An 11,006-nucleotide genomic window follows, 5' to 3' on the forward strand; every position below is an offset into this window, starting at 1 on the left:
ATGTTCTTTGTCTGGGTGTGCTGGCAGTTTCCACCACATGTGTGAAAAGTCTTTTTGGCATCTTGGCTCTGCAGTAGCTTATTGGTGCATCTGTTTGTGATCCTTTCCCAGGAGAGCACAGAGAACCTGACTGGCAGGACTGGGGCTGTCCCTTTGTCGCTTTCACAGAGATATCTGGGAGGGACCAATACCTACACAAAATTATTGCAGGAGATTGCCTGATTTTGTCACTCTACAGATGAAGTTCTTAAATATTTTTCACATCTGGATGTTCAGGATGCTGCTAGAGTTAAGTTTAACTGTTTCTGATACTTTCTCTGCAGATCCTGTCTTTAGGTGCTGGCTTTGACTCCTTATACTTCCGTTTGAAGGACCTGGGTCTTCTGCATCACGCTGTGGTATATGAAGTGGATTTCTCAAATGTGGCACGCCAAAAAGCTGCTCTGATCAAAAGAATGAAAGAATTGTCAGCACTAGTGGGAGATACTGGAGGGGAAGGAGTAGGTATGGTGTCTGTGTAAGGATTTCTAGATACTAAATGTGTAGAAGAAGCAAACATAGCTTCAGCCTTTCAGAAGTGAGATACAATGGTAGAAGAACTATGAAGTTGTAGATGGAAAGCATATTCATTTTCTGGAAAATTTTGGACAAATAAATAATTCATAAGCATTGAGAGGAGACAAGAAGATGTATTGCTGCCAGAATGGATTTGTCGGGACGAGATTATATCAAAACAAATTTAGTTTCTTTCAGTTACAGTTTCTGAAGTATTGTGTCCAGCTTTGGGCTCACTGGGACAAAGCCAGTGGCAAACTGCAGCGTGTCCAGTGAGAGGTCATGAGGATGATAAAGTGGTGGAGGATGTGACGTAGGAAGGGAGGCTGAGAGAACTGTGTGTGTTTAACCATAAGAGGAGGTTGGGAGGGAGGGAGGTGAGTCTTACTGCAGTCTTCAACTACCTAATGGAAAGATGGAGCCAGACTTTTCTTCGAGTCAAGAAGCAAACAGTCAAGGGGCAATGGTTGCAAGTTGCAACAAAGGAAATTCCAGTTACATATAATGAATTTATTTTTCCTTGTGCCATGTGAGTAGTTAAAAATGGGAACAGATTGCCCAGAAAGGTGGTGGAATCTCCAGACTTGGATATAGTTAAATCCTGACTGGTTAAAGCCTTGAGCAACCTCATACTCCTACTGTAATAAAACATTAGTTGTTATGTTATCTAGAATCATAGACTGGTTTGGGTTGGAAGGGACCTTAAAGATCATCCAGTTCCAACCCCCCTGCCATCAGCAGGGACACCTGACTTTTTTTTTTTGCTTTACAAGGCAGAAAAAAAAGAGCCTTATGAAACTACAGTAGAATATAAGTAGAGCTGAAAGGATTATTATGGCAGCTGAGTACTAAGGGGCAGTTCAGTGAGAAATGAAGGAACGTAAAGTATGAGGTTCACTAGAGGTTTCTGCTGCGTCTCATTTCCTTCAAGGTTTCCATTAATGTTCTAGATGATGTGCTGTTGAAGGTGAGAATGTAACAAACCAGCAGGAAACTGGGAGAGTTGCAACATGGTGCGTGAGAGTAGAGTTTTGACAAAGTACATGAATGGTCTGGAAAATGTGAAATGAAATGAAACGGGGACATGTGTAAGCCTATACCTTCAGACTGTAATAATCCATTTAAATACAGATGGAAGACAGCTACAGAGCTGGGTGCAGAGCACAAGTCCCTGGCTCCCATGAGCAGCTGGACACGTCTTAGTGAGTAGCTCTTCCATGAGCTTGTTCGGTTTCCTCTTTAATCCATTCACATTTTTAATATCGGCAACGTCCTGTGGCAAAGAATTCTGTCCATGCCAATAATCTTTAAGTACTTCAACTAAAAGGCAGGTATCAAAGGAGTTGGGGATACTGTGTTTCTGTGTCCAGAGGGCAGGAAGTGATGGATACACAAGTTAGTTGTTGGAAGAAGTTAGCAGGGAGCACTGGGATGGGCTTCTGAAGAAGGCCGTTTTGCCCCAAGTCATGGATGCTTTTGAGAACAGTGTAGATTAACAGTTCTCAGGACAAGTATAATTGGTGGATTGCACTGGTACAGAGACATAGAGGAGGTGATTTCTAAAGGTGCTTTACAGTTTACCTTGTTTATTATTTGGTTTTGGCTAAAACAGGTCAACAAGCTATAGCTCATGATACTCTTACAGAGTGCAGAGGTGTGCCATGGTATTGTATTGATATGTGTCCCTGCTCATGGCAGGGGAATTGGAACTGGATGATCTTTAAGGTCCATTCCAACCCAAACCAGTCTGTGATTCTATAGTTATATAGAATTTGGGCAGCAGGTCGAGGGAGGGGATTCTGCCACTCTACTCTGCTCTCCTGAGACCCCACCTGCAGTGCTGCCTCCAGTGCTGGGGCCACCAACAGCACAAGGACATGGAGCTACTGGAGCCAGTGCAGAGGAGGCCACCAGAGGAGGATGATGCGAGGGCTGGAGCAGCTCTGCTGTGAGGACAGGCTGAGAGAGTTGGGGCTGTTCAGCCTGGAGAAGAGAAGGCTCCGGGGAGACCTTCTAGTGGCCTCCCAGTACCTGAAGGGGCTCCAGGAAGGCTGGGGAGGGACTTTGTCCAAGGGCAGGGAGTGACAGAACAAGGGGTGATGGCTTGAAAGTGTCAGAGGGGAGATGGGGCTGAGATGTGAGGAAGAAATTGTTTGGTGTGAGGGTGGTGAGCCAGTGTCCCAGGTTGTCCAGAGAAGCTGTGGCTGCTCCTCCCTGGAAGTGTTTGTGGCCAGGTTGGATGAGGCTTTGAGCAACCTGGTCTAGTGGAAGGTGTCCCTGCTGCTGGCAGGGGGGTTGGAACTAGATGATCTTTAAGGTCCCTTCCAACCCAAAACATTCTGTCATAGCTTGCAAATCATAAATTGGAACTTACTTCTGAGATCAATGATCTGTGAGACTAGTCCTGGGGTTTGCAGAGCGCTAGCATGTGGTGGTTCAGGATTCAATGCCATTTTACAGAAATTAAATCTATTTAGAAAACATACTGTCCTGGTTTTTGCTAGGACAAACAAACCAACCCCCAAAAACTTGAGAATGGTTTTCGGTTGTGAGGCAAACCATTCAAATTCTATCAAAGCAATGGTACTTTTTTAACCTAAACTGAATGCTCTATAAATGAGAGCCCTTACGAGATGATTCTGAATTATAGTGGTTCTATAGAAATGTTGCTAAAGTAAATAAGATACAGTTTTGTTGTTATAGTAAATGTGATAATTCTGTGAGAAATCTGTAGGTTGAATTTGCATTAGGAAAAATGGAGTTTTAGATCTACATTTAATGAGTTGCTTCTTAACACTGTTCCTTTATGGTTCATTTAGTGATGGGGATTTTCTTGTGCATGTCCCAAAGAAATTGAGCTGATGGGCACAGCCTTGTGAGTGATTGCTGATGTGGTTGATTGATTTTCCTGTTTGTCCCTTTTGGTCTCAATATTGCATAAGCACTATATTAAGACTGTATCATTTTTGTCTCCCAGGAGTCATTACCTGTTCTGGAGAGGATTATAAATTACTAGGAGTGGATTTATCAGAGCTGTCTGAGCTGGAGAGAGCCCTGGAGGAAGCAGGACTGGACAGTGAAATCCCCACTCTCTTCATAGCGGAGGTGGTGCTCACCTACATGGAAAATACCAGGTCAGTTGAGTTACCCTCTGTTAGCTAGCTGATGAAATTAAAAGAACAAGCTGCTTTGTATGTGGGTCACCTGGGGCTGGGAGACCTGCTGTCTTATAACTAAAGCCTCGGGAATGGAAGTCCCAAATAGCTCCTTACATCCTAATTGTGATGGGCTAATTGATGTCCACTTGACATCCTAAAAGGGAGGAAAAAAAAGAAGAATAAAAACCTTGAAGGAATGATTTTGAGTTTTTTGTTCTTCTCATCCCCTGAATTTGCTGCACAGAGGAGGGAAGAGATGTTCATAAATCTCCAGCGCTGGATTCTCTTTTGTGTATCCATCTGTCAGGATGCCTTAATAGCAAGCTTTATGGTGTTGCAGGAAGGTACCTTGTATCTGTCATATGACAGATGGGCCTTGAATTATTTAATTTCTTCTGCACAATCTGCCTGACAGGTCAGATGCCTTGATTCAGTGGGCAGCAGAGCATTTCTCTCAGGCGTGCTTTCTGCTGTACGAGCAGATGCATCCAGAGGACCCCTTTGGACGTGTAATGCAGCAGCATTTTAGCCAGCTGAACTCTGCACTTCATTCTTTGGCACAGTACCCTGATTGTGAGGCACAGCAAAGGCGCTTTTTTGCAAAGGTGAGTACCTGCATCTCTAGGGCACACATGAAGCAAGATTTACCTGGGAAGGTTAGTAACGTTAAATAATTTTGGAAGTCATCAGCTGTGTCAGTTACAGGTTGAAGCAGCAGGGACCAGGCTGAGACACCACCTTCTGTAGTAGCATGACTAGTCATTTGAAGGTCCTTCCAACCAACTTGCAGCCTACTTTCTGGTATGGACCTAAGGCAAGATGGGTTCCTCTGAGCATTTTGATATAAGTTAAGTTCTTAAAAGCTTTTTTACAGGTAAGAGATCTGTCCTCACCAGATTCTGGGCTACTGTGGTTAGAGCTAGACAGTCTTAAAGGCTCATGTAGGTGTTTAATTTAGGGTCTTTGTTTTCTTGTGGGAAGTGAGTCTCTGTCCTTCCAGAGGTAATAATTTTGAGGGATTTCTGTTTTAGGGCTGGACTGAGTGCAGTGTCATGGATATGAATGAGTTTTTCACCTATTGTACTCCAGAAGATGAGCAGCAAAGAGTGCGGGCGCTGGAGCCTTTTGATGAATATGAGGTAATCCTCCTTTATTCTGAACACCAATGACCTGGCTTTGATATCATAGAATCATGGCAGTTGGAAAAGACCCTTAAGATTAAGTCCAACCATAAACCCAACACTACCAATTCCACCTCTAACCCATGTCCCTCAGCACCTCGTCTGCCCGTCTGTTAAATCCCCCCAGGGAAGGTGACTCCACCACCTCCCTGGGCAGCCTGTTCCAGTGCTTGACCACCCTTTGGGTGAAGAAGTTTTTCCTCAGATCCAACCTAAACCTCCCCTGGTGCAACTTGAGGCCATTTCCTCTCATTCTATGACTTGTTACCTGGGAGAAGAGACCGACCCCCACCTCTCTCCACCCTCCTTTCAGGTACTTCCAGAAAGTGAGAAGGTCTTCCCTCAGCCTCCTTTTCTCCAGGCTAAATAACCCCAGTTTCCTCAGCTGCTCCTCATAAGACTTTTTCTCCAGGCCCTTCTCCCGCTCTGTTGCCCTTCTCTGGACACACTCCAGCACCTCAAAGTCTTTCCTGTAGTGAGGGGCCCAAAACTGAACACTGTACTCGAGGCATCTGCAATTTCTTATGGTCACAGTTCTGTACAAGAGCTGCTGAGGCGTAGGTGTTCATGTAGGCAGAAAAGATCTTGAATCAGACCCAGTTAATGCAGAGCCTGAAGGAAGCTCCAGGTGAAGCTGGGGCAAGTAGTGTTGGAAGAAGATTCCTTTTGATATTAGAAAAGCTTCTTGTTCCTTCCTCAGTGAGTCGTCTCTCGGGGAGAAAGTCTTAGCATAACAAACTAGCTGGTGGTATAAGAGATGAAGATGCTAAAAGTTTGCATGGGTTCAAGTGGCAATTATTTTAATGAAAGAGAAATCCATTGAGGATTACTGAATACATAAAAATACACCTGCTGTGAGATTCCTGACTGCAAATGGTTGAGAGCATTCCTGGGGGAAGTATGTACTTGTCCTGCTCTCTTGCATATCTGTAGGCTATTCCTGTTTGTCATTGTTGGATACAGGCTACTAGTTTCAGGTATTTTTTGATCTGACTTTGTACAGCCAGTCCTATATTAATCATGGGAATTTAACCATGACTCTGTTCTTTGCTATTTTTATGTTAACTGCTGGCAAAGTTTGTGACTATTTGAAGTCTAGAAGAGAAGTCAAAGATGCTGAGTAACTTTGAGGTGAATATCCTGTAGGATACTTACTAGAAGTTTCCTTTTCAGTTTTGTAGTTTTCTGTTTAAATTCCCTCTAGAAATCTTAACGACTTGCAGTATTAAAGCAATTTAATGTACTTGCATTTATTTGCCAACATGCAGGATCTGCTCTGCTACATGAATGCAAAAGTGGTGATTGAAAGATGCTGGCAGATTTGCAAAGTGGTGTAGAAATGTCTACAAGAATACAAAATCCCAGCACTGCCCAAATTGGAAAAGCCCTTTAAGAGCTTTAAATGCAATCATGAACCCAACACTGACAAGTCCCCGACTAACCCATGTCCCTCAGCACTATGTCTACACGACTCTTCAATCCCTCCAGGGATGGGGACTCCACTACTGCCCTGGGCAACCCCTTCCAATGCCTCAGAACCCTTTCAGCAACGACATTCTTCCTCACATCCAATCTCAACTGCCCTTGGTGCAAAAAAAAAACAATGCAGTGTAGATCAAGGCAATTGCGCATACAGTGAGAAAGTAAAGACTTTATCATTTTCCTTATAGAGGAGGTTAACATGTACACAAGTCTAAGCTGAAAAATATACTTAGGAGTATGATATATGATAACAGAGAGCTCTACAATTAGCCTTTGAGATAGAGATAAAGTAAGATCCAGGTCTTACGAGGAACAAGCTTGATTGAATTAGATAAGAAATGTAAAATACACACTTAGTGCTGAGAGCAACTAATTTATAGAATAATTTGCGTAGGGACAAATAGTGGATTCTTCCATTTTTAGTATTTACAATAATTTTTTGCTATCACTTTTCAAAAGATGCTTTTCACTTCTGGTAGAAGTTGGGGTGATGATGCCAATATTGTGGTTTCTTACACCTTTTAAATTCATGTTTATGCCTTAGTCACATAGTTGGAGTAATATATCCTACCCCATGGGAATGAACGTACTCAATTCCCTAATGTCCATAAAAGCCAGAGCGGAGTCTGGTATTGCTACTTACTTCCTGTACAGTCCTCTTGCTTGTGCTTCTGCCTCTGATTCCAAGGCCAGACTGAAAATCATATTTAAGTGTTACCGGCCAGCAGAGACCATGTTGCACCTTTGACATTTGTGATTTCTTTGGGATCCCTTAAATTCCATGACCGTTAAGAAACCTTAATCCCTCTGGTATACAGCCTTCTTTTCTCTGGTCAGAACTGGGAAGCATAAAGGGAAGCTTTTTCCAAAAAACCAAACCAACCAAACAAAAAAACCCCCAAAAAACAAATGATCCTCATGCAATGTATAATTAAGCTATGGAACTCCTTGCCACAGCATGTTTCAGATGATAAAAGTTGATGTGAGTTCAAAGAGCAACTAGAGAGGTTCATGGATGAGAGATACATCAAAGATTATTCAATACAAAGACACAGCTTCTTGCTTAGAAAATCCCTGAGCTTGAAGGATGAGGTGAGGAAGGTATTTACACACTTGCTTTTTTGTCAGATTCAACTTCAATCTTCCAATTTTGGTCACTGTTGGAACCTGTTTAGGCTAGGTTGATCTTTGGTTTGATCACCCTGACCATTCTGAGATCTTTACTACTGCTTGCTCTAAGATTTTGAGGGGATTGTTTGTTTTTGTTTTTTCCCTTTGGGCTTGCTACAGGAATGGCATCTGAAATGTTCTCATTACTTTGTCTTGACTGCATCAAAGGGGATGGAACCTTCCTGGACTCCATTGTCATCCAGTATGACAGGTACATACTGATTAGTTTTTGTAGTATTCTTTTATCTCATGCAGGGCAGGCTTTTCTGAGGGGTTTTAGGAGACAGTAAAACCCTGGAAGGAGTGGATGGGATGCTGCCATCTGAGTGGCTTTCTCCATCCTTCTAACAATGGTTCTGCTGTCTGTAGTGAGGCCAAGGCCACATCTGACTGATGGTTCTGATCAGTTTCATTCTTTCAGTCTATTGAACCGTCCAGTCTGAGCAGCTCTTCCTTGTGTTTATCCATGGGACCCTCCAGTGCATGGCTGTGATGCCAGTCTACCCTGCTCCTCCTCCTATTTTTGGGATCCCACAGACTCCCCCTTTTCGCTTTATTCCCACTTACCTCCATACATGTCTCTCTCAGCCATTCTATCCTTCTAGCTCCCAAAAGGTTGTTATGTTTTACTTGCTGCACTGTCAAATGTTGTCCAGCAGAGCACTCAGGAGTGTGTCACAAAGTTTATGCCCACAACTACATGTAGTACTTCTGTTTCTGAAATGCTTTTAAATCTGTATGTTGCTTTTTTAGATGGGAGAAAAGTGGTACAGCTGGGGAAAAGCCAAGACTAAGACTGTATTTCCATGACAGAAAGGACTTGGGAGCAGTATTAGTCCAAGAAATTCCTGCTTTTGGCTGCTTGCTTCCTTTTTCAGGATGGAGAGCAGAAAAGGTTTTTTTTAACCTGTTTCACATCACTACTTTTGTTCACAGTACAGCACCACAAGTAGTTCTATCTGCAATTGAAAGTCAGAATCTGTGTTCTAGGGAACAGGAAAAGCATCTGGAAAAGGATAAGGCAGGTTGGAATTCCTTAAGCAAACAGGACTAATTCATTGTGTTGTGTCTTGGTTAGATCTGAAAACATGTAGTGAAACTGAAGCTAAATGAATGTGGATGTGGTTAAATATACCGTGTGATTGTCACTGGATCTTGTGTTGAAACCTTGAAGGCTCCTCAACGGTTAGGCTCTGTCCTTAAGTTAAAAAAAAATTCTGACATTTGCTTAACTGAGATTAATACAGTGAAGACAATTCATTAGAGACAGGAATAGGGTCTTTCTACTGCTGTCTGTGTTGTATTCAAAACTGATAGCAAAAGCCTTCAAAATCTGGTAAATTATCCATGCTTAGATATTTTTTACTGGGAATGGCAAAAGGTGTGTCTCAAACACCAGTATGTGCACCAGCTGTCCTCTGAAATAGGTCTGAGTCTCTGTTCAATAGAGGGCGAGTACCAAATCTTCCAAACAGACCATGGTAAGTGTATTTTCTGAGATGAAAACAACCCTCAATCTTAAAAAGGTCCATCTGTAGGAAGACATTTAAGTCCAAGGAGATTAAATTTGTTGCGTCATCAAACAATAGAAAGTAGAGTCTTTTATGAAACAACATGCCATACAGGCAGTTTTCCTGCGTATGGCATACAAAAAATAGACTGAGAGCTGCTTCTCCACCTCATCATCTCTTAAAACACAAGAATAAGGGACTTGATTAAAACAAAGAAGACGCAAAGTCAAAACTGATTAAAAGAAAATAATTGGTACAACCCACAGGTGAGCTGGAGTCCTGTGTGGAAAGCTTGTTTTATACTAAGGGATGTAGTAGAGAGAAGAGATAGTGGACAGGTACGGTTGGACTCAATGGTCTCAAAGGTCTTTTCCAACCAAACGATTCTATGATTCTATGAGATTTAGATAATTGAAAATATTACCTTATCGTAGGACGAGTGGAATTAACAGAGATTATTCGTCATGCTTTATAACTTTATTTCAATGCTTTTTTGAAGGTAGGATCAAAATCTAGCAAGAAACTTTGAAATCTCGCTTCCAGGGCTTTGTCCTTTTTCTGCTGTTCTTTAAGTAGCCAAATACTGTCTTCATTAGCAAGGTGATGATACTCCTTTTGAAGGTATTGCAGTGATTCCTGTCTTGCTGCAGTTAGGACACTGCAGTCTCTTACCCAGTCTTACCTCTGCCCCATTAAAGCAGCCTTGGAACTGTGTCAGGAGTTGAGGGAGCAGTAAGCAGAAGTTGAAAGTTGGCACAGTGGTAGTTTAAACCATTACACCTTGATTTCTAGGGCATGTCGGATTGTCTATGTGCTCTGTCAACTTGCTTCACAATTTTTTCTTCTTAAAAAGCTGAATAGACTTGCTTAATCTCTCATTTAAGATGCAGTCCTTGGTTCTTGTTTGTGTATGTCATAGTTTCAAGGCAGCAGGCAGCTAAACACCACACAGCTGCTTACTCACCCTCCCCTGCCCCCAGGGGACAAGGGAGAGAATTTGCATGGTAAAGATAAGTAAGATTCATGGGTTGAGATAAAAACAATTTAATAATTGAAATATAGTAATAATAACAGAATATACAAACAAGTAATGCACATTGCAGCTGCTCACCACCTCCTGACCAGTCCTGGCTAGTGATCCCAGAGAAGAGAAATCCTGAAACTGCAGTCCTAGAAGAGAGAGCGAGCTTCCCAGCCAGTCCTCATCTGTGTACTGAAGTTGACATTGCACGAATGGAATATCCTGTTGGCTAGTTTGGATTTGTTGCTCTGGCTGTGCTCCCTCCCAGCTTCTTGTGCACCTGCACACTAGCCAAACATGGGAAGTTTCAAAGTCCTTGATTTTTTAGCAACAACTAAAAACATCAGTATATTATCAGCATTCTTCTCGTACCAAACCCCACACTGAATCCAAACCACAGCACTATTCTAGGTGCTAAGAAGAAAATTAGCTCTATCCCAGCCTAAACCAGGACACTGTGTAAGTTATCATAGAATCATAGAATCATAGAATGGTTTGGGTTGGAAGGGACCTTAAAGATCATCTAGTTCCAACCCCCCTGCCATGAGCAGGGACACCTTACACTAGATCAGGTTACTCAAAGCCTCATCCACCCTGGTCTTTGATTCTCAAGTTCTTTGATTCTCTTTGGCTTACAGTTCCTCATTGTGCTGGTCCTGTCCGGATGGCTGGGAGCATCACTGCAGCAGTGTGTGCAGCACACTCGGGAATTTCTGGCCTGAGACGTTACGGTCACCACTCTGTTCTTATAAAACCCAATGTGATTCTCACCACTGGAGGATTTGGGGAAGAGAATGGACAGCACTGCCGTATGAGAAATTTTCATGTGCTAATTAAACAAGTAGGCTGCTGGAAAGCTGGCTGTGTGAAAAAGGCAAATCCTGATAAAAGATGGGGTGAGTTCCCATACTGGGGGTGAGTGCAAGGA

At 42.7% G+C, this 11,006-nt stretch overlaps 1 protein-coding gene across 1 annotated transcript in view; it reads left to right on the plus strand.

The window, feature by feature from the left end:
- The window catches only part of LCMT2 (leucine carboxyl methyltransferase 2), a gene marked incomplete at its 3' end in the record, with an annotated part of 11,094 nt that extends 120 nt beyond the window's left edge, over positions 1-10,974 (plus strand). Inside the window, exons 2-7 of the mRNA XM_010173800.2 lie at positions 300-504; positions 3,533-3,689; positions 4,129-4,318; positions 4,745-4,852; positions 7,667-7,757; positions 10,717-10,974. Of these exons, the coding sequence (XP_010172102.2) occupies positions 300-504; positions 3,533-3,689; positions 4,129-4,318; positions 4,745-4,852; positions 7,667-7,757; positions 10,717-10,974 (1,009 nt within the window). The remainder of the gene's footprint in view (positions 1-299; positions 505-3,532; positions 3,690-4,128; positions 4,319-4,744; positions 4,853-7,666; positions 7,758-10,716) is intronic.
- Between the last annotated feature and the right edge of the window lie 32 nt (positions 10,975-11,006).

This window comes from Antrostomus carolinensis, unplaced genomic scaffold (genome assembly GCF_000700745.2).
Source record: "Antrostomus carolinensis isolate BGI_N321 unplaced genomic scaffold, ASM70074v2 scaffold48558, whole genome shotgun sequence".
Classification (NCBI taxonomy): domain Eukaryota; kingdom Metazoa; phylum Chordata; class Aves; order Caprimulgiformes; family Caprimulgidae; genus Antrostomus; species Antrostomus carolinensis.